The following is an 18,928-nucleotide window of genomic DNA, read 5'->3' on the forward strand; positions in this document are numbered from 1 at the left end:
ATGAAAATTAGATTAGATCAAATAAACCTCAAGTAGCAAATTAGCAATTCAAATGTTTTGTTTACCAAATGCTACACTCCCTCATTGACCTCGATACAACAATTCTTATTCATTGACCTCGATTCAAAAACGCTTATTTTCGTGGACAGATTTTGAGAATAGTAAAACCTCTCGCTTCACTTCTTCCCCTCTGTTAAAACGACGACGTCTCGGACGTCAAGGGGCGTATTCATTACGGAAACCGTTTACCGTTTTTACAACTAAACGGAAGCACACAGAGAAAAACTAAAGTTTCTATCGGACAGATTCAGGTAGCTAACTCCCCTTTTCATTTCGTTTGCTTCCGTTTAAGATTTTTTTTGCAACAGAATTGGTGTAATGAGTACGGCCCTGGCAAGCTGTTTATTATGCCGATTCTGTTGCAAATCGTTTTGCAACTGTTTGGACTAATGATTACACCCCTGGCACGTCTGATTTAAATAACAGTCAATAGCGTGGTTAATGCGTGAGCTTGGCAGACTGTGGAATCTAAGAGGAAGGCTGGCTGCAACGGTTTACAGTGTAAAATCTGTCATTTTTCTCTGCTGAGTCTACTAGTCATTATCTCGTTGACTGTTCGAGGATTTATCAATGACGGTGTATTTACGTGCTGGTCGCAGTGGCGGTTTCACCCTTGGTGCTTTGATCCTCCTCCCCTCTTCAGTATCAATTTGAACCGACTAATATCATTCTTCGAAGAGAGCAATATTGGAAAGATGGGAAGCACGAGCTCTTGCTGTGTGTCTTCGAGCCCGAAGCTCCGGAGAAATGCCCATTCGAGGCTGGAGTCGCACAACCCGGAGTTGAGTAGGGAGGATACGGGCTGCAACCTACAGCATATCAGCGACCGAGAGAATGTCGACGGTGAAGTATTTAGGCAGCCCATATCTTAATAATAGCCTAATGTATAATAATATTAGCCTAAAGTTAAATGTACCTGTGTGCTGGTGGTGAGTGTTTTGATAAATAACACGACTTAACCATTTTGAAGTTCACACTGAATTGTATTGCATTGGTTTGCCAAGTAGCCTATAGCGGTAACATTTATTGGCAACATTGCTTAATTTGCTTTTAACTATTATAGGCCGACATTGTATTTATTTGAAGTATTCTTTATTTCCTTTGAGACTCTATCCAAATGCCATGCAGAAATCATTATTAAGCATATTCCACTTAGCTAGAGGTTTCTGTCCTCCCTCCCTGGCAGTGGGTCTGTGTTATTGACTTATAATGCTTCTAATATGACTGTTTATCTGAATGTGTGCTGTTATTACTGTACATGGGGTTAGGCAACATGGCAATCCAGTCTGCCTCTCAGTCCCATGTGACATGTTGAAATATGGGATTGTGTCCCAAATGGCACCCTCTTCCCAATAAAGATCACTGCTTTTAACCAGAGCCTTATTGGTCCTGGTCAAAAGTAGTGCAATATATAAGGAATAGGGTGCCATTTGGGACGCCACCATGGTGCAACAGAGCAGACCGCATCCTCTTCATAAAGAAAGACGCCTTTGTGCTTCTCTTTGTTTTCAATTTCAGCATGAAAGACACCAATGGTGACATGGTATAGCACTCTGCCACACATGCTAACATGCATTACAATTGATCCATTCAAAGTGTTTACTAAATGGGTATAGCCTATTCAAGCTGAATGTCTCGTGTAGAGATGCAACTCTCTGATATTGAGTGGTCTGCTTTGCAACATGCATGTCTGAATATCCATGATTGGCAAAGTCTGTACGTTTTACATCAACCACTTTTGGTGTTTTTCCCCATTTTCTCATCAGTATTTCTTGTGGATATGTCTGTTGACTGAAAAGGGGTCTGGTACTCCTTTTGGTTGCCAGGTACTGTATATATTTAGGTGACATTATTCCACAATATTTTAAAGCCAATATTCTATGAGTTGCTGGTTCTAAAGCAGTAGAACATTTCAGGTGCTGGTACCGGTGTGTACCAGCCTAATTCAAACACTGGGTATGTCCAAGCCACTAGAACCTACAGTGGTGGATAGAGGCTGTGACTGTCTGTACAATACAGGCTCAGTGTCTCATTCTACCTTGGCTCTCCTCTTCAAGTTACTTCTGAGTGCTGGAATGGGACAACATAATCAGGTAGTGTGGGTTCAATATGCCCAGCATGTTTTTCTCAGGCAGCCTTGCATGTCTCTGGAAACATTACCAATAACTAGAGGTCGACCGATTTATGATTTTTCAATATCGATTATTGGAGGACTAAAAAAATGCAGATTATTTTTTATTTATATATATATTTGTAATAATGACAATTACAACAATACTGAATGAACACTTATTTTAACTTAATATAATGCAATCAATAAAGTCAATTTAGTCTCAAATAAATAATTAAATGTTCAATTTGGTTTAAATAATGCAAAAACAAAGTGTTGGAGAAGAAGGTAAAAGTGCAATATGTGCCATGTAAAAAAGCTAACGTTTAAGTTCCTTGCTCAGAACATATGAAAGCTGGTGGTTCCTTTTAACATGAGTTTTCAATATTCCCAGGTAATAAGTTTTAGGTTGTAGTTATTATAGGACTATTTGTCTCTCTAACATTTGTATTTCATATACCTTTGACTATTGAATGTTCTAATAGGTACTTTAGTATTGCCAGCCTAATCTCAAGAGTTGATAGGCTTGATGTCATAAACAGCGCAATGCTTGAAGCACAGCAAAGAGCTGCTGGCAAACGCAGTAAAGTGCTGTTTGAATGAATGATTACGAGCCTGCTGCTGCCTACCACCGCTCAGTCAGACTGCTCTATCAAATCATATAATTAAGTGTATTATAATAGCGCACAGAAATAAGAGCCTTAGGTCATTAATATGGTCAAATCCGTAAATTATCATTTAAAAAACAAAACGTTCATTCTTTCAGTGAAATACGGAACGTTCCTTATTTTATCTCAGGGGTGGCATCCCTAAGTCTAAATATTGCTGTTATATTGCACAACCATCAACGTTATGTCATAATTATGTACAGTTCTGGCAAATTAATTACGGCCTTTGTTAGGAAGAAATGGTCTTCACACAGTTCGCAATGAGCCAGGTGGCCAAAACTGCTGCATATACCCTAACTCTGCTTGCACAGAACGCAAGGGAAGTGACACAATTTCCCTAGTTAAAATAAATTAATGTTAGCAGGCAATATTAACTAAATATGCAGGTTTAAAAAAATATACTTGTGTATTGATTTTAAGAAAGGCATTGATGTTTATGTACACATTGGTGCAACGACAGTGCATTTTTTTGCGAATGCGAAATTAACAGGCTCCGCATCGATTATATGCAACGCAGGACAAGCTAGATAACTACACATGGTTGATGATATTACTAGTTTAACTAGTGATTATGTTAAGATTTGATTGTTTTTAAAATAAAATGCGTTTAATGCTAGCTAGAGCCTTACCTTGGCTCCTTGCTGCACTCGCATAACAGGTAGTAAGCCTGCCACGCAGTCTCCTCGTGGAGTGCAATGTAATCGGCCATAATCTGTCCAAAAATACAGATTACCGATTGTTATGAAAACTTGAAATCGGCCCTAATTAATTGGCCATTCCGATTAATTGGTCGACCTCTACCAATAACCCCTCTGCATTTGACATTTAGCTGGAAGACTGGCGCATATCTCTCCTACAAGTACAGTACCAGTCAAGGTTTGGACACACCTACTCATTCAAGGGTTTTTCTTTATTTTTTACTGTTTTCTGCATTATAGAATAATAGGGAAGTCCTCAACTATGAAATAACACATATGGAATCATGTAAGCATAAAAATATATTGGAGATTCTTCAAAGTAGACACCCTTTGCCTTGACAGCTTTGCACCCTCTTGGCATTCTCTCTACCAGCTTCACCTGGAATGTTTTCCCAACAGTCTTGAAGGAGTTCCCCCATTTGCGGAGCACTTGTTGACTGCTTTTCTTTCACTCTGCAGTCCAACTCTTCCCAAACCATCTCTTTTGGGTTGTGGTTTGGTGATTGTGGAGGCCAGGTCATCTGACACAGCACTCCATCACTCTCCTTCTAGGTCAAATACCTCTTACACAGCCTGGAGGTATGTTGGGTCATTGTCCTGTTGAAAAACAAATGATAGTCCCACCAGATGGGTTGGTGTATTGCTGCAGAATGCTGTGGTAGCCATGCTGCTTAACTCTGCCTTGAATTCTAAATGCATTACCGACAGTGTCACCAGCAAAGCACCATTACACCACCTCCATTCTTCACGGTGGAAACCACACGCGCGGAGATCATATGTTCACCTACTCTGCGTCTCACAAAGACACAGCGGTTGGAACAAAAAATCTCACATTTGGACTCATCAGACCAAAGGACAGATTTCCACCAGTCTAATGTCCATTGCTCGTGTTTCTTGGCCCAATCAAGTCTCTTCTTATTGGTGTCCTTTTAGTAGTGATTTCTTTGTAGCAATTCTACATGAAGGCCTGATTCACTGTCTCTTCTGAACAGTTGATGTTGAGATATCTTACTTGAGCTCTGTGATGTGTTTATTTGGGCTGCAATTTCTGAGGCTGGTAACTCTAATCAGCTTATCCTCTGCCACAGGGTCTGGGTCTTCCTTTCCTGTGGTGGTCCTCAGGAGAGCCAGTTTCATCATAGCACTTGATGGGTTTTTGCGACTGCACTTGAAGAAACTATCAAAGTTCTGGAGATTGTCCGCATTGACTGACCTTCATGTCTTAAAGTAATGATCGACTGTCATTTCTCTTTGCTTATTTAAGCTTTTCTTGCCATAATATGGACTTGGTCTTTTACCAAATAGGGCTATCTTCTGTATACCACCCCTACAGTGTCACAGCACAACTGATTGGCTCAAACACATTAAGATGGAAAGAAATTCCACAAATTAACTTTTTAGCAAGGCACACCTGTTAATTGAAATGCATTCCAGGTAACTACCTCATGAAGCTGGTTGAGAGAATGCCAAGAGTGTGCAAAGCTGTCATCAAGGCAAAGGGTGGCTACCTTGATGAATTTGTTTAACACTTTTTTTGCATACATCTGCCTCTTCATAGTTTGGACCTCTTCACTATTTTACAATGTAGAAAATAGTACAAATAAAGAAAAACCCTTGAATGAGTAGGTATGTTCAAACTTTTGACTGGTACTGTATGTATAGGGAGGGAGGTTAAAGAAGAGTGAGAGTACTGGGGACTGCTCATAGTGTGATTGGAAAGGAGCGTGTAGGTGGATGAGTTGGGTGTTGTTCAAATGCCAGCCGTAAGGCCCTGGTCAAAAGTAGTGCACTATGAATGGAATATGGATCCATTTGGGACAGAGGATGTGAGGTCAGACCGTATGAAGATGGGCTGCTGAATGTTAGACTTCTTAGCGGGCTGTCTGTCGCTGTCTTACCACAGCAGCAGGCCTGAAGAGGTAGATGGGTAATGACAAATCACTGCTGAGAGAGAAACTGATGCCTCTATGTTGACTCTTATGAGAAATATAAGTCTATCACCATTACGATACTCTTGTCAAAATAGTTCTGAATCACATAAACAAACTACAACTTTAGAACCATCTATATAAGCAGTATACATTGTTTAGAAGGCTTCACTAAGCATTGAAAGTTGCAGTTTATTTAAAGTGGGATCTAGTTCTGTTTGAGAAGCCTCGAGTCTGACCCAGCCAGCCTGAGTTATGTTATTTCACAATCCATTTAGGGCTTTGTGGCCCTGTCCTAACATTATTCTCCATCTTGTGTTCTTAAGCAGTGATCATCATGGCATAACATCAAGTCTCATGCTTGCCCTGTATGAACTGATGTCTTGGGGAAAGGGAGATACCTAGTCAGTTGTACAACTGAATGCATTCATCTGAAATGTCTTCCACATTTTAACCCGGCCGCTATGAATCAGAGAGGTGCGGGGGGCTGCCTTAATCAACATCCATGTCTTCGGCGCTCGGGGAACAGTGGGTTAACTGCCTTGCTCAGGGGCAGAACGACAGATTTTTACCTTGTCAGCATGGGGATTAGATCCAGCGACCTGACGGTTGCTGACCCAACGCACCTACCCAGCCAGGCTACCTGCCGCCCCTTGGCTGATACTCAGTCGACTTCAGGTTGGACATGCCAGGCAGGCTGCTTTTGAAGAAATTTAGAGCAAGGCTTACTTTGGGCAGAGATGGCTCCTAGGTGCCTCTGCCTCTCACAGGTTTGAGACCCAAATGGCAACTTATTCCCTTTACAGTAGTGATACGGTGGGGGGGACCGATAGTTGCATATCGGGATATTAGTTCAGACTTTTTCCACATGTTTTACAGCCTACATTAAAATAGTTTTTTTTTGTCACTGGCCTACACACAATACTCCATAATGTCAAAGTGGAATTTTGTTTATTTCTATACTAATGGTGACTTTAAATCTGTTAGAGTTTAATGACTTTGATAAGAGAACTGAGGATGGATCGAGTACATTGTAGTTACTCCACAATACTAACCTAATTTGACAGTGTGAAAATGAAGCCTGTAAAAAAATATATTCCAGAACACACATCCTGTTTGCAACAAGGCACTGAAATAATACTGCAAAAAATGTGGCAAAGCAATTCACCTTCTGTCCTGAACACCGTGTTAAGTTTGGGACAAATTTGTAAGTGTAGTGGTGGCTGCATCATGTTATGGGTATGCTTGTAATCTTTAAGGACTGTGGAGTTTTTCAGGATTAAAAAAGAAACTGAATGGAGCTAAGCACAGAAAAAATCCTAGAGGAACACCTGCTTTCCAACCGACACTAGGAGATTAATTCACCTTTCAGCAGAACAATAACCTAAAACACAAGGCCAAATCTACACTGGAGTTGCTTACCAAGATGACAGTGAATGTTCCGGAGTGGCCTAGTTAGTTTTGAGTTAAATCTGCTTGAATCTCTATGGCAAAACTTAAATGTTTGTCTAGCAATGATCAACAACCAATTTGCCAGAGCTTGAAGAAATCTGAAAAGATTATTGGGCAAATATTGTCCATTCCAGGTGTGCAAAGCTGTTAATCACTCACAGCAGTGATTATAACATGTTTTGATTCAGGGTGTATTTCATTTTCAATAAATTCCTAAACATGTTTAGACTTTGTCATTATGTGCTATTGTGTGTAATTTAGGTATTTTATTAGGATCCCCATTTAGCTTTTGGGAAAGCATCAGCTACTCTTCATGTGGTCCACACAACATGAAACATGACATATTAAAGAACATTAATAGATGAGGACTGGACAAAAATATAAAAGCAAACTGTAAAGTGTTGGTTTCATGAGCTGAAATAAAATATCCCAGAAATGTTCCAAACACACACAGCTTATTTCTCTAAAATATTGTGCACACGTGTTTACATCCGCTTTTAGTGAACATTTCTCCTTTTGTCAAGATAATCCATCCACCTGACAGGTGAGATGTATCAAGAAGCAGATTTAAACAGCGTGATCATTTAATGGGTGAACCTTGTGCTGGGGACCACAAAAGGCCACTCTAAAATGTGCAGTTTTGTCACAACACAATGCCACACGTGTCATGTTTTGAGGGAGTGTGCAATTGGCATGCTGACTGCAGGGAAGTCCACCAGAGCTGTTGCTGGAAAATTGAATCTTAATTTTTCTACCATAAGCCACCTCCAATGTCAGTTTAGAGAATTTGGCAGTACGTCCAAACGGCCTCAACCGTAGACCACGTGTAACCACGCCAGCCCAGGACGTCCATTTTGTTTTTTTTACTGTTGGGTCATCTGAGACCAGCCACCTGGACAGCTGATGAAACTGGGATTACACAACCAAAGAATTTCTGCACAAACTGTCAGAAACCATCTCAGGGAAGCTTATCTGTGTGCTCATTGTCCTTACCAGGGTCTTGACGTGACTTCAGTTCGGTGTCATAATCTACTTCAGTGGGCAAATGTACACCTTCGATGGCACTGGGACGCTGGAGAAGTTTGCCCTTCACGGTTGAATCCCGGGCAGATTGCAGACATCATGCATGACATTGTGTGGGCAGGTGGTTTTCTGAACAGAGTGCCCCATGGTTGGGTTATGGTATGGTCATGTATAAGCTACACACAATGAACAATGTCCATTTTGAATGCACAGAGATACTGTGACGAGATCCTGAGGCCCATTGTCGTGACTTTCATCCACTGCAATCACTTCATGTTTCAGCATAATGCACGAGGCAAATGGTGGTCATTCCAGATACTGACTGGTCTTCTGATCCACCCCCCTACTTTTTTTTTAAAGGTATCTGTGACCAACCGACGCATATCTGCATACCCAGTCATGTGAAATCCATAGACTAGTGCCTAATGAATTTTATTTCAATTGACTTATTTCCTTTTAAGGACTCAGTAAAATTTTTGACATTTGCGTTTTACATTTTTTTTGTTCAGTGTACATCTATTTAAAAACTGCACCGATGGGTGAGACATGTCTAATCCATTTTGAATTCCGGCTGTAACACGACTGGAATTAGTCAAGGGGTATGAATACTTTTTGAAGGCACTGTATATCGTATTGTTTTGACTATCACAATATTATTTGCCGTACCTGCACCAAAACTCCAGTATTTTTCCTTCACAGCTTGTTCTCCTTTTTAAAGCTGCAATATGTAACTTTTTGGGCGACCAACCAAATTCACATAGAATGACATATCTAACATTTCTAAGAAGCTGTAGATATGTTCTCTGTGCACTATTTCTATGCATCCCATTAAGTTGGTGCCTATTTTACTTTCGTTTTTGTACACCAGCTGAAAATGCAATGTCATTGGTTATCTATATGGTACAATGATTCACTACACAATACATTTCTTGTTTTGTCACAACCAGAAATTAGTCAACCCTTTTAGAAAACAACAGGAAATGGTGGAGCGATTTCTGCGTATCGCATATTTTAATAGGGAGACAATTTTGTTTTCAGCTTTTTACTGATCAAAATCTTGTTCCTCTGCAGCAGACATGGTGAGCAATATATTTGGAACATCAAATCGCAATACATATGACATCGTGACTCATTACCTGAGTAAAGAAGAATACCAAGTGTTGAATACCAAAGAGTCTGTCCTATATTCCAGGAAACATCCTTGACTAAATGAAATGTCTTTCTGTAGTTAAAATTGAGAGGGCGGGAGAGGTCTCACACAAAGCTTACTGTGTTCCTGAATCTTACCTTAGTTCATTCTGCAAACAAGGGTGCAAGGCAGCATCCACTGATGCTCTTATTTCGGTTTATGGATGCAGGGAGTCTATCCTCTCTGAGACTCACTGACCAAACATGCTGGGTGCTCATTACTTGGGTGTAAATTAGGTTGAGTAATATCATCTTTAATGGGGAAAATAACTTCTGTAGCCTTTTGTGGGCGATCTATAGCTCAAGTCCTCCCCTTTTTGTATTTGTGACTGCAGTGGATAGATCCCATTCATGGCACTAATTATTTGGGGCAGAAGGAACACTGCATTGATTATATGGTCAGAAACGGTCCCTCTAAAGAAGAGGTTATGAATCTGCACGAGTTCATTGCCATATTGTTCTCCCCCATGTCAGCAGCATGTTCATTGTACATGTAGTAGTCAACTGGAAGTAAGATGCAGCATTAATTAGAAATAACGTTCTCCTCAACTGTCTGTTCTCCTGTTGGCGCACCAATTTTTATTTTTTTGTGTCTTCAGAAATAATTCATACCCATTTGACTTATTCCACATTTTGTTGTGTTTACAGCCTGAATTAAACTAATTACACTGAACAAAAATATAAACACAACATACAATGATTTTACTGAGTTACAGTTCATATAAGGAAATCAGTCAATTGAATTGAATGAATTAGGCCCTAATCTATGGATTTTACATGACTTGGAATACAGATACCTTAAAAAAAATGTTTTTAAAGTAGCGCCATGGATCAGAGAACCAATCTAGAAATTGCTGGATATTGGCGGGAACTGGAACACGCTTTTGTACACGATGATCCAGTGCATCCCAAAACATGTTCAATTGGTGAGTATGCAGGCTATAGAAGAACTGAGACATTTTTAGCTTCCAGGAATTGTGTACAGATCCTTGCGACATGGGGCCACTACATTATCATTCTGAAACGTGAGGTGATGGCGGCGGATTAATGGCAGGACAATGGGCCTCAGGATCTCGTCACGGTATCTCTTTGCATTCAAATTGCAATCGATAAAATGTAATTGTGTTCATTGTCTGCAGCTTATGCCTGCCCATAACATAACCACTCTGCCACCATGGGGCACTCTGTTCACAACTTTGAGCTCAACCACTCAACGCCATACACGCTATCTGCCCAGTTTATTTTTTATTTATTTAACCTTTATTTAACCAGTAAGGGCTCATTGAGATTAAAATCAATTTTTCAAGAGCGCCCTGGCCAAGATGGGCAGCACCAAGTCATTACAAAAAAAATACAGACAGACAACATGAAACTACAAGTAATCTAGTAAAAACCATTGAATTCACAAGAGTATAAAACAGCAAATTAAAAACATTAACAGGTCAGGGAATCAGCCTCAAAATCCTTCATCAGTTATTTCAAAACACCAATCGGGACAAATTCTTCCAGTTTAAAAGTATTTTGTAAGGTGTTCCAAGACGATGGCGCGGAGTACATAAAAGCCCTTTTACCAAATTTAGTTCGGACATTTGGAACAGTTAGCAGGATAAAGTCCAGCGAACGAAGAGAGTACCCACCACATTTCTGAACAATAAAAATGCACAAATAAAAAGGTAGTAAACCCAAAATGGCTTTGTAAATAAAAGCATATCAGTGACTGAGACTACCAGTGACTAGAGAAGGCCAGCCAACCCTGGTATACAAAGTGCAGTGGTGTGTAAGGGTTTTGCAGTTTAAAATAAATCTCACAATGTCATGGTAAAGAGTGTCAATTGATCTCAAACACTGAGCGGAAGCATTCATATATACAATTTCCCCATAGCCTAGTAAAGGCATAAATGTAGCTGATACTATCCTCCTTCTGGCTTCAAAAGAAAACCGGCCTTATTCCTAAAATAAAATCTCAATTTCAGCTTCAATTTTTTTGTAAGTTGTTGAATATGCAATTTAAAAGTGAGGCCGTCATAAATTAAAATTCCAAGATATTTGAGGTTACAACTTCAATCTCCTTGCCCTTACATGTAGTAATGGGTGAAAGGTTCAGATGTCTATTTCTTGCATTAGAAAACACCATTAGTTTAGTTTTGTCAGTATTAAGGATAAGCTTCAATTGACACAAGGTATGTTGAACAGTATAAAAAGCAGTTTGCATGTTCTGGAAAGCTTTTGTAAGAGACGAGGCACAACAGTAAATAACAGTATCATCAGCATAAAAATGAAGTTGTGCATTTTCAACATTTTTGTCTTAATCATTTATATAAAAAAAGTGAATAAGAGAGGACCAAGTACAGAGCCTTGGGGCACACTATTCAAGACAGACAATTTAACAGACATAAGCCCTTCAAATTGAGTGCTCTGAGTTCTATCAGACGGATAGTTAGCAAACCAATGCGACTGCATGCTCCGAAAGACCTACACTCGACAATCTCTGCCTTAGTATAGCATGATCAACTGTATCAAAAGCCTTAGAGATCAATAAAAAGTGAGACACAATGCTGTTTTTTGTCAATTGCTTCAGTGATATCATTTAAAACCTTCATGGCTGCTGTAATTGTGCTATGCTTCTTCCTGAAGGCCGATTGGTACATTGATAAAATAGCGTTCGTTTTTATTTACTATTTTAGCTGTTCACTTACAAGAGTTTCAAGTATTTTCGCCAGGGGTGACAGCTATGAGATTGGCCTATAATTATTTAAGAGTTAGCTCTCCCCCTTTTAAAAGTGGTAGGACATGCTGATTTCCAGATCTTTGGAATTTCATTACATTCCAGGGTTAGATTGATTGAACAGAGATGTAAGTGGTTCAGCTATGAAATCAGCTGCCAGATTTAAAAAGCAGGGATCCAAAAGATCAGGACCTGCAGGCTTTCTCTGATCTAATGATTGCAGGGCTTTATGTACCACCACCTGCACTAAGAATGGCAAAAAGCTCAATGTTTGACCAGCTCTCACTGGTTCATCCACACAGGGTTGAACAGAGACCGAGGACACAATCAAATAGCCTACCAGATGATACAAAATGCTCATTGAAACAATTCAGCATTTCAGTTTTGTCATATACAGCAACAGAGTCCTTCAAAACACATGACGCTAATTCATTAACATTACTGTTACCAGACAGACTTAATAGCCTTCCAAAACTTTCTAGGGTCATTCAGGTTATCAGTGGTAACAGACATAAAATATTCAGACTTGGCCTTCCTGAGAAGAAAAGAACACTTGTTTCGTAACTGCCTAAAAATAAGCCAATCAGCATCAGAACATGATTTCCTTGCTTTAGCCCAGGCTAGATTACGGTCGTGAATAATACAAGACAGCTCAGAAGAAAACGATGGATTATCCCGCCCTTTAACCCCGAACCTGCGGAATGGGGCATGTTTGTTTACTATTTGGCAAAAACCATCATGAAAGAATTTCCAGGCAGTTTCCACATCAGGGATAAGCTCAATCTTGCTCCAGTCAAAATAAAACAAATCATGAAAGAAAGCCTGCTCATTAAAACACATCAAATTTCTCTTACGTATAAAACATGGGTTTGTCTTTGGAACCTTTAGTATTTCTACCCGCAACAACAGCACAATGGTCACTTAAATCATTACAAAAAACACCAACCGCAGAATATTTATGTGGAACATTTTGCCAATATCAAATCAATCAGGGTAGATTTATCTGGGCATTTAAGATTTGGGTGGGTGAGTTAATCAACTGGGTAAGATTAATAGAATTACAAAACGTTTGTAAATCATCAGACACCGGCTTTAACCAACACCAGTTGAGATCACCAATCAAGATCATTTTGCTGTAAAGAAGTTTAGACATAAGGTGCGACAAAGAAGAAAATTAATCACCGAGAGCAGAGGGGGGTCTGTAACAGCCAATCACAGTTATAGAGAGCAGAGGGGGGTCTATAACAGCCAATCACAGTTATAGAGAGCAGAGGGGGGTCTGTAACAGCCAATCACAGTTATAGAGAGGCCCTTTGAAACCTCAATATTCAAAGCAAGAAATTCCAACTGTTTACAAATAGTTTCAGACTTTGCCAAACTTACACTTTTAGTTTTTACATATATAGCCACACCCCCACCTTTCTTAACCCGATCAGTGCGATAAACATTGTAACCACTTTTACAAATATCCTTTATCAAAAACAGACTTGCTGAGCCAGGTTTCAGAACACAATTACATCAGCATCAGTTGATTTTAGCCCAAATCCTAACCCCATACATTTTTGACAACAGGCTGCGTACATTTAAATGAAAAATACCAAAACCAGATCTTGATTTAAAATCAGAGGGGGTTTGGAGACATTGCATATCAGGGCCAGGGTTAGGTTGCACGTTACCTGATATCAACAAAATAATAAGTAGGCACCTCTGTTTAATAACCTTGCACAAATTCTACAAGTGAATTTCCAGACAATACAAAACAGTCATTTAAAACCATTAGACTTTGGTTGTGACACATTCGTACTGTTCACATCATGCCACAAATACATCAGCACTTGGACGAGTGGACCGAGTGAAAAAGAGCGAGTTCCTGCAGACAAAATGTCTAATGGACGGGAGGGCACATTGTCAGATGTACTCACCCAGCGACAATGTTCATTTTCAAGTCAGTGCACAAAGCAATACCACGAAAACTTTCATTTTCTCTGACAAAAATAATAAAAAATGAGAGGCCAACGAAGGTAAGGGGAGAGAGAGACAGCGTGTATGTATGAGTCTGAATGTGAGTGTTTGCACGGGTGAGTAGATGGAGAGAACGTTGAGATTGTTGAGCTGCCACTGACAGCCAGGCGAAGAGCAAAAAGGAGCAGCTTGGACAAGACACTCCACAGACGAAGGAGGAACTCAGGCCAGCCAGAGATAGGGTTACTTTGGTAAACTTCAAGTAATGAAGTGCCAAGTTGAGGAGGACCCGTGGTCTTTACACTTGCAAAAATAAAATAGTTTGCACTACACAACAACGAAGTTACGCAACCATAAGTAAATAGGTTATTAGTAGGTTAAAATGTACTAGTCACAGACAAACGACTTGACATGCTGCCATCTTGGATTTTAAGTTGTTACCGAGGATAGTGCAGTTGAAACCAGGAGTCAGCCGCGAAGAGCACACTTCTCCAGTGGCCATCGAAGGTGAGCCTTTGCCCACTGAAGTCAGTTACGACGCCGAACTGCAGTCGGGTCAAGACCCTGGTGAGGATGATGAGCACACAGATGATCTTCCCTGAGACGGTTTCTGACAGTTTCATCTGCTGTCCAGGTGGCTGGTCTGAGACAATCCCGCAGGGGAAGAAGCTGGATGTGGAGGTCCTGGACTGGCGTGGTTACACTGCTATAAACACTGCTATTGCGCACAGTGACTCCATGCAACTTATTATGAGACTTGTTAAGCAAATGTTTACTCCTGAACTTATTTAGGCTTGCCATTACTAAGGGGTTGAATACTTATTGATTCAAGACATTTAAGCTTTTAATTTTGTATTAACTTGTAATTTGTGTGTAGGCCAGTGATTCAATTTAATCCATTTTAAGTCTGGGCTGTAACACAACAAATGTGGACAAAGTCAAGGGGTGTGAGTACTTTTCTGAAGGCACTGTACATGTACATCACTGCCCATCTCAAATACAGTTTAATTATCCGATATAAGATGGTGCTTACCGCTCATGCCTTGAGGCAAATGTCTTGTGATGTGTCTACCTTGTCTCAGACCACATCACAAGCTATATGCCTTGAGGCAAATGTCTTGTGATGTGTCTACCTTGTCTCAGATCACATCACAAGCTATGTGTGTGTCAGGCCTATTGAGAAGTTTAAATTTAGACTGATGTGAAGCTGTTAAGGTAGTCTGAAAACCCCCTGTTCCTTCAACTGTATGACACTGTTCTTTTCCACCACTTTGAACTCCATTTCTCCACTCCTTTTCTGTCTGCATACACTGGTCTCGTCTGTAATTATGCAAATGAGAGAGTTTGAAATGAGCTCAGACGCTGTCATATTTCCTTTTAATACCCCAAGTTGTACTTAAATGCGATTGGACTTAAATGGGCATGTTTATCCCCTATGGTGCTCGTTCACCTCTACTCTAATATTACCCTCCCGTCCTCACCCTTACAACCGTCGCTTCAGTCTTCAGTTCCATTCACACCACACAATGTCACCCCCCCCCCCCCCCCCCGGCCCCCTTTCATCAGCTGCTCCTCAGCTGCTCAAAGCATCCTGGCATAATAAACAGAATTATAAACAGCATGTACAAATAGATTCTCTGGCTGGTTAGATTGTCCCCATCATCCTTTTCATTCTCCATGAGCCACACCAGTAGGATGCATAATAATAACCAATAAACACAGGTCTTTGAAGGTCACATGTCCTCCTGTGGTTTTGGGAAAATATGTGAACGCTCAAACAAAATTGTGGTTTTGATGAGGGGGGGAAAAAACCCTTTTTATAAACCAATCATCTCTCATTGATATACCTGGAATTAGTTAGTCCTTACTAGAGGTTGACCGATTAATCGGCATGGCCCATTTTTTTATTAGAAAAATCAGCCTTTTTGGACGCCAACTATGGCCGATTACATTGCATTCCACGAGGAAACTAAGTGGCAGGCTTGACCACCTGTTACGTGAGTGCAGCAAGGAGCCATGGTAAGTTGCTAACTAGCATTAAACTTATCTTATAAAAACACTCAATCTTCACATAATCACTCATTAACTACACAACTAGCTTGACCTGCATTGCATATAATCAATGCTGTGCCTGTTAATTTATCATCGAATCACAGCCTACTTTGCCAAAAGGGTGATTTAACAAAAGCACAATCGTTGCACGAATGTACCTAACCATAAACATCAATGCCTTTCTTAAAATCAATACACAAGTATATATTTTTTTAAACCTGCATATTTAGTTACAAGAAATTAATGTTAGCAGGCAATATTAACTAGGGAAAGAGTCAGGGTATATGCAACAGTTTGGGCCGCATGGCTCGTTGGTGTGAAGACCATTTCTTCCGAAAAAAAGATTGTAATTAATTTTGCATAATTATGATGTAACATTGAAGGTTGTGCAATGTAACGGCAATATTTAGACTTAGGGTTGCCACCCGTTCGATAAAATACAGAACGGCCCGTATTTCACTGAAAGAATAAACATTTTGTTTTCGTAATGATAGTTTCCGTATTTGACCATATTAATGACCTACGGCTTGTATTTGAGTGTTTTTATTATAATTAAGTCTATGATTTAATGGAGCAGTCTGACTGAGCGGTGGTAGGCAGCAGCAGGCTTGTAAGCATTCATTCAAACTTTACTGTGTCAAGCCTATCAACTCCCGAGATTAGGCTGGCAATACTAAAGTGCCTATAAGAACATCCAATAGTCAAAGGTATATGAAATACAAATGGTAGAGAGAGAAATAGTCGACGCGTCAAAATTCCTATAATAACTACAACCGAAAACATCTTAACTGGGAATATTGAACCACCAGCTTTCATATGTTCTGAGCAAGGAACTTAAGTTAGCTTTTATTTTTTTACATGGCACATACTGCACTTTTACTTTCTTCTCCATCACTGTGTTTTTGCATTATTTAAACCAAATTGAACATGTTTCATTATTTATTTGAGACCAAAATAGATTTTATTTATGTTTTAAGTTAAAATAAGTGTTCATTCAGTATTGTTATTTTTAATACCCCGAGTTGTACTTACTTAAATGCGAGTTGGATTTAAATGTATTTTATCGGTATTGGCTTTTTTTGGTCCTCCAATAATTGGTATCGGTGTTGAAAAATCATAATCGGTCAACCTCTAGTCCTTACCCATTGAGGAGATCTGTCTAAAAATAATAAATGACGAAATTTTGTGGAATGGAGAGCAGTTAAATTCCCACTGTTATGGTCTCTCCCTTTACTGCTAATGAATAATTTCAAGCAGATGAAGCCTTTGCAGGCATACTAGAGGTGTGTGATTGAGTAATTGACTGTGTTATTTACTCCCATCTTTGAGCATCTCATCACTTTAATAACCCCTTTTTAGAAGCATCAGTCTCATTGGTCTTAAATAATGTGCTCGGAGGAAATCATTTACTGATTACTGATTTTCACTGCTCATTGATTTGTAGTCAAGTGTCAAGTGCTATTATATAAATCTGAGTTGACATACCTGTGTGATGTTGGGTAAGATTCTTGGAGTCTTTATTCAGAGAAATGGTCTTCTCAGGGCAACTCTGAAGCAATCCGTTACATACTGTGCATTCGGGAAAGTGTTCAGACTCCTTGACTTTTTCCACATTTTGTTATGTTACAGCCTTATTCAAAAATGTATTAAATAGTTTGTTTCCCTCATCAAGCTACACACAATACCCCATAATGACAAAGCAACAACAAACAAAAAAACATCACATTTATATAAGTATTCAGACCCTTTACTCCAGTACTTTGTTAAAGCACCTATTGGCAGTCTTTTTGGGCATGACGCTACAAACTTGGCACACCTGTATTTGAGTTTCTTACATTTTCTCTGCAGATCCTATCAGCCTCTGTCAGGTTGGACAGGGAGCGTTGCTGCACAGCTATTTTCAGTTCTCTCCAGAGATGTTCTATCGGGTTCAAGTCCGGGCTCTGGCTGGGCCACTCAAGGACATTCAGAGACTTGTCCCGAAGACACTCCTGCGTTGTCTTGGCTGTGTGCTTCGGGTTGTTGTCCTGTTGGAATATGAACCTTCACCCCAGTCTGATAACCTGCTTCAGAGCGCTCAGGACTTCATCAAGGATCTCGCTGTACTTTTCTCTGTTAGTCTTTCCCTCGATCCTGACTACTCTCCCAGTCCCTGCCGCTGAAAAACTTCTCTACAATATTGGTGGAGTGCTGCAGAGATCTTCCAGAAGGACAACCATCTCCACAGAGGAACTCTGGAGCTCTTTCAGAGTGATCCCCGGGTTCTTGGTCACCTTCCTGACCAAGGCCCTTCTCCCCCGATTGCTCTGTTTGGCCGGTTGGCTAGCTCTAGGAAGAGTCTTGGTGGTTCCAAACTTCTTCCATTTAAGACTGGAGGCCATTGTGTTCTTGGGAACCTTCAATGCTTTTTTTCGTACCCTTGCCAAGATCTGTGCCTCGCCACAATCCTGTGTTGGAGCTTTCCGGACAATTACTTCGACCTCATGGCTTGGTTTTTGCTCTGACATGTGCTGTCTACTGTGGGACCATTTTATATAGATGTGTGTGTGCCTTTCCAAATCATGTCCAATCAATTTAATTGACCACAGGTGGACTCTAAGTTGTAGAAACATCTCAAGGGTGATCAATGGAAACAAGATGCACCTGAGCTCAATTTCAAGTCTCATAGCAAAGGGTCTGAATACTTAAGTAAGGAAGGTATTTACGTCTTTATTTTTAATACATTTGCAAAATTAAGAATAACCTGTTTCCACTTTGGATTTATGGGGTATTGTGTGTAGATTCTTGATTATTTATTTTATCCACTTTAGAATACGGCTGTAACGTAACAAATTGTGGTAAAAGTCAAAGGGTCTGAATACTTTCTGAACTCACTATATCTGTTCACATACACCCATAGTATTATACTGAGGTAATGTACAAAAGCACCGCCAGATTACACATTAAGTAGTCTTGAGTCCCAGCATTTCCCTGATTTATCCTTTTCATTTAGGGGATTTCATTGATACTGTACCTCTTCAAGAAGAGCCCACATTGATCTGAGAGACATTGATTGGGACATT

General features: G+C 40.0%; 1 protein-coding gene across 3 annotated transcripts in view; it reads left to right on the plus strand.

The window, feature by feature from the left end:
* Positions 1-290: 290 nt before the first annotated feature.
* The window catches only part of LOC115114351 (cyclin-Y-like), a 56,803-nt gene continuing 38,165 nt past the window's right edge, over positions 291-18,928 (plus strand). For 2 of the 3 annotated variants that reach the window (XM_029642509.2, XM_029642510.2), the window contains exon 1: positions 343-903. In XM_029642509.2, coding sequence (XP_029498369.2) covers positions 756-903 — 148 coding nt within the window. In that variant the 5' untranslated portion in view covers positions 343-755. Of the gene's footprint in view, positions 312-342; positions 904-18,928 lie in introns of those variants that run through there. The other variant, XM_029642511.2, reaches the window with a different exon arrangement.

This window comes from Oncorhynchus nerka, linkage group LG9b (assembly GCF_034236695.1).
Source record: "Oncorhynchus nerka isolate Pitt River linkage group LG9b, Oner_Uvic_2.0, whole genome shotgun sequence".
Classification (NCBI taxonomy): Eukaryota; Metazoa; Chordata; class Actinopteri; order Salmoniformes; family Salmonidae; genus Oncorhynchus; species Oncorhynchus nerka.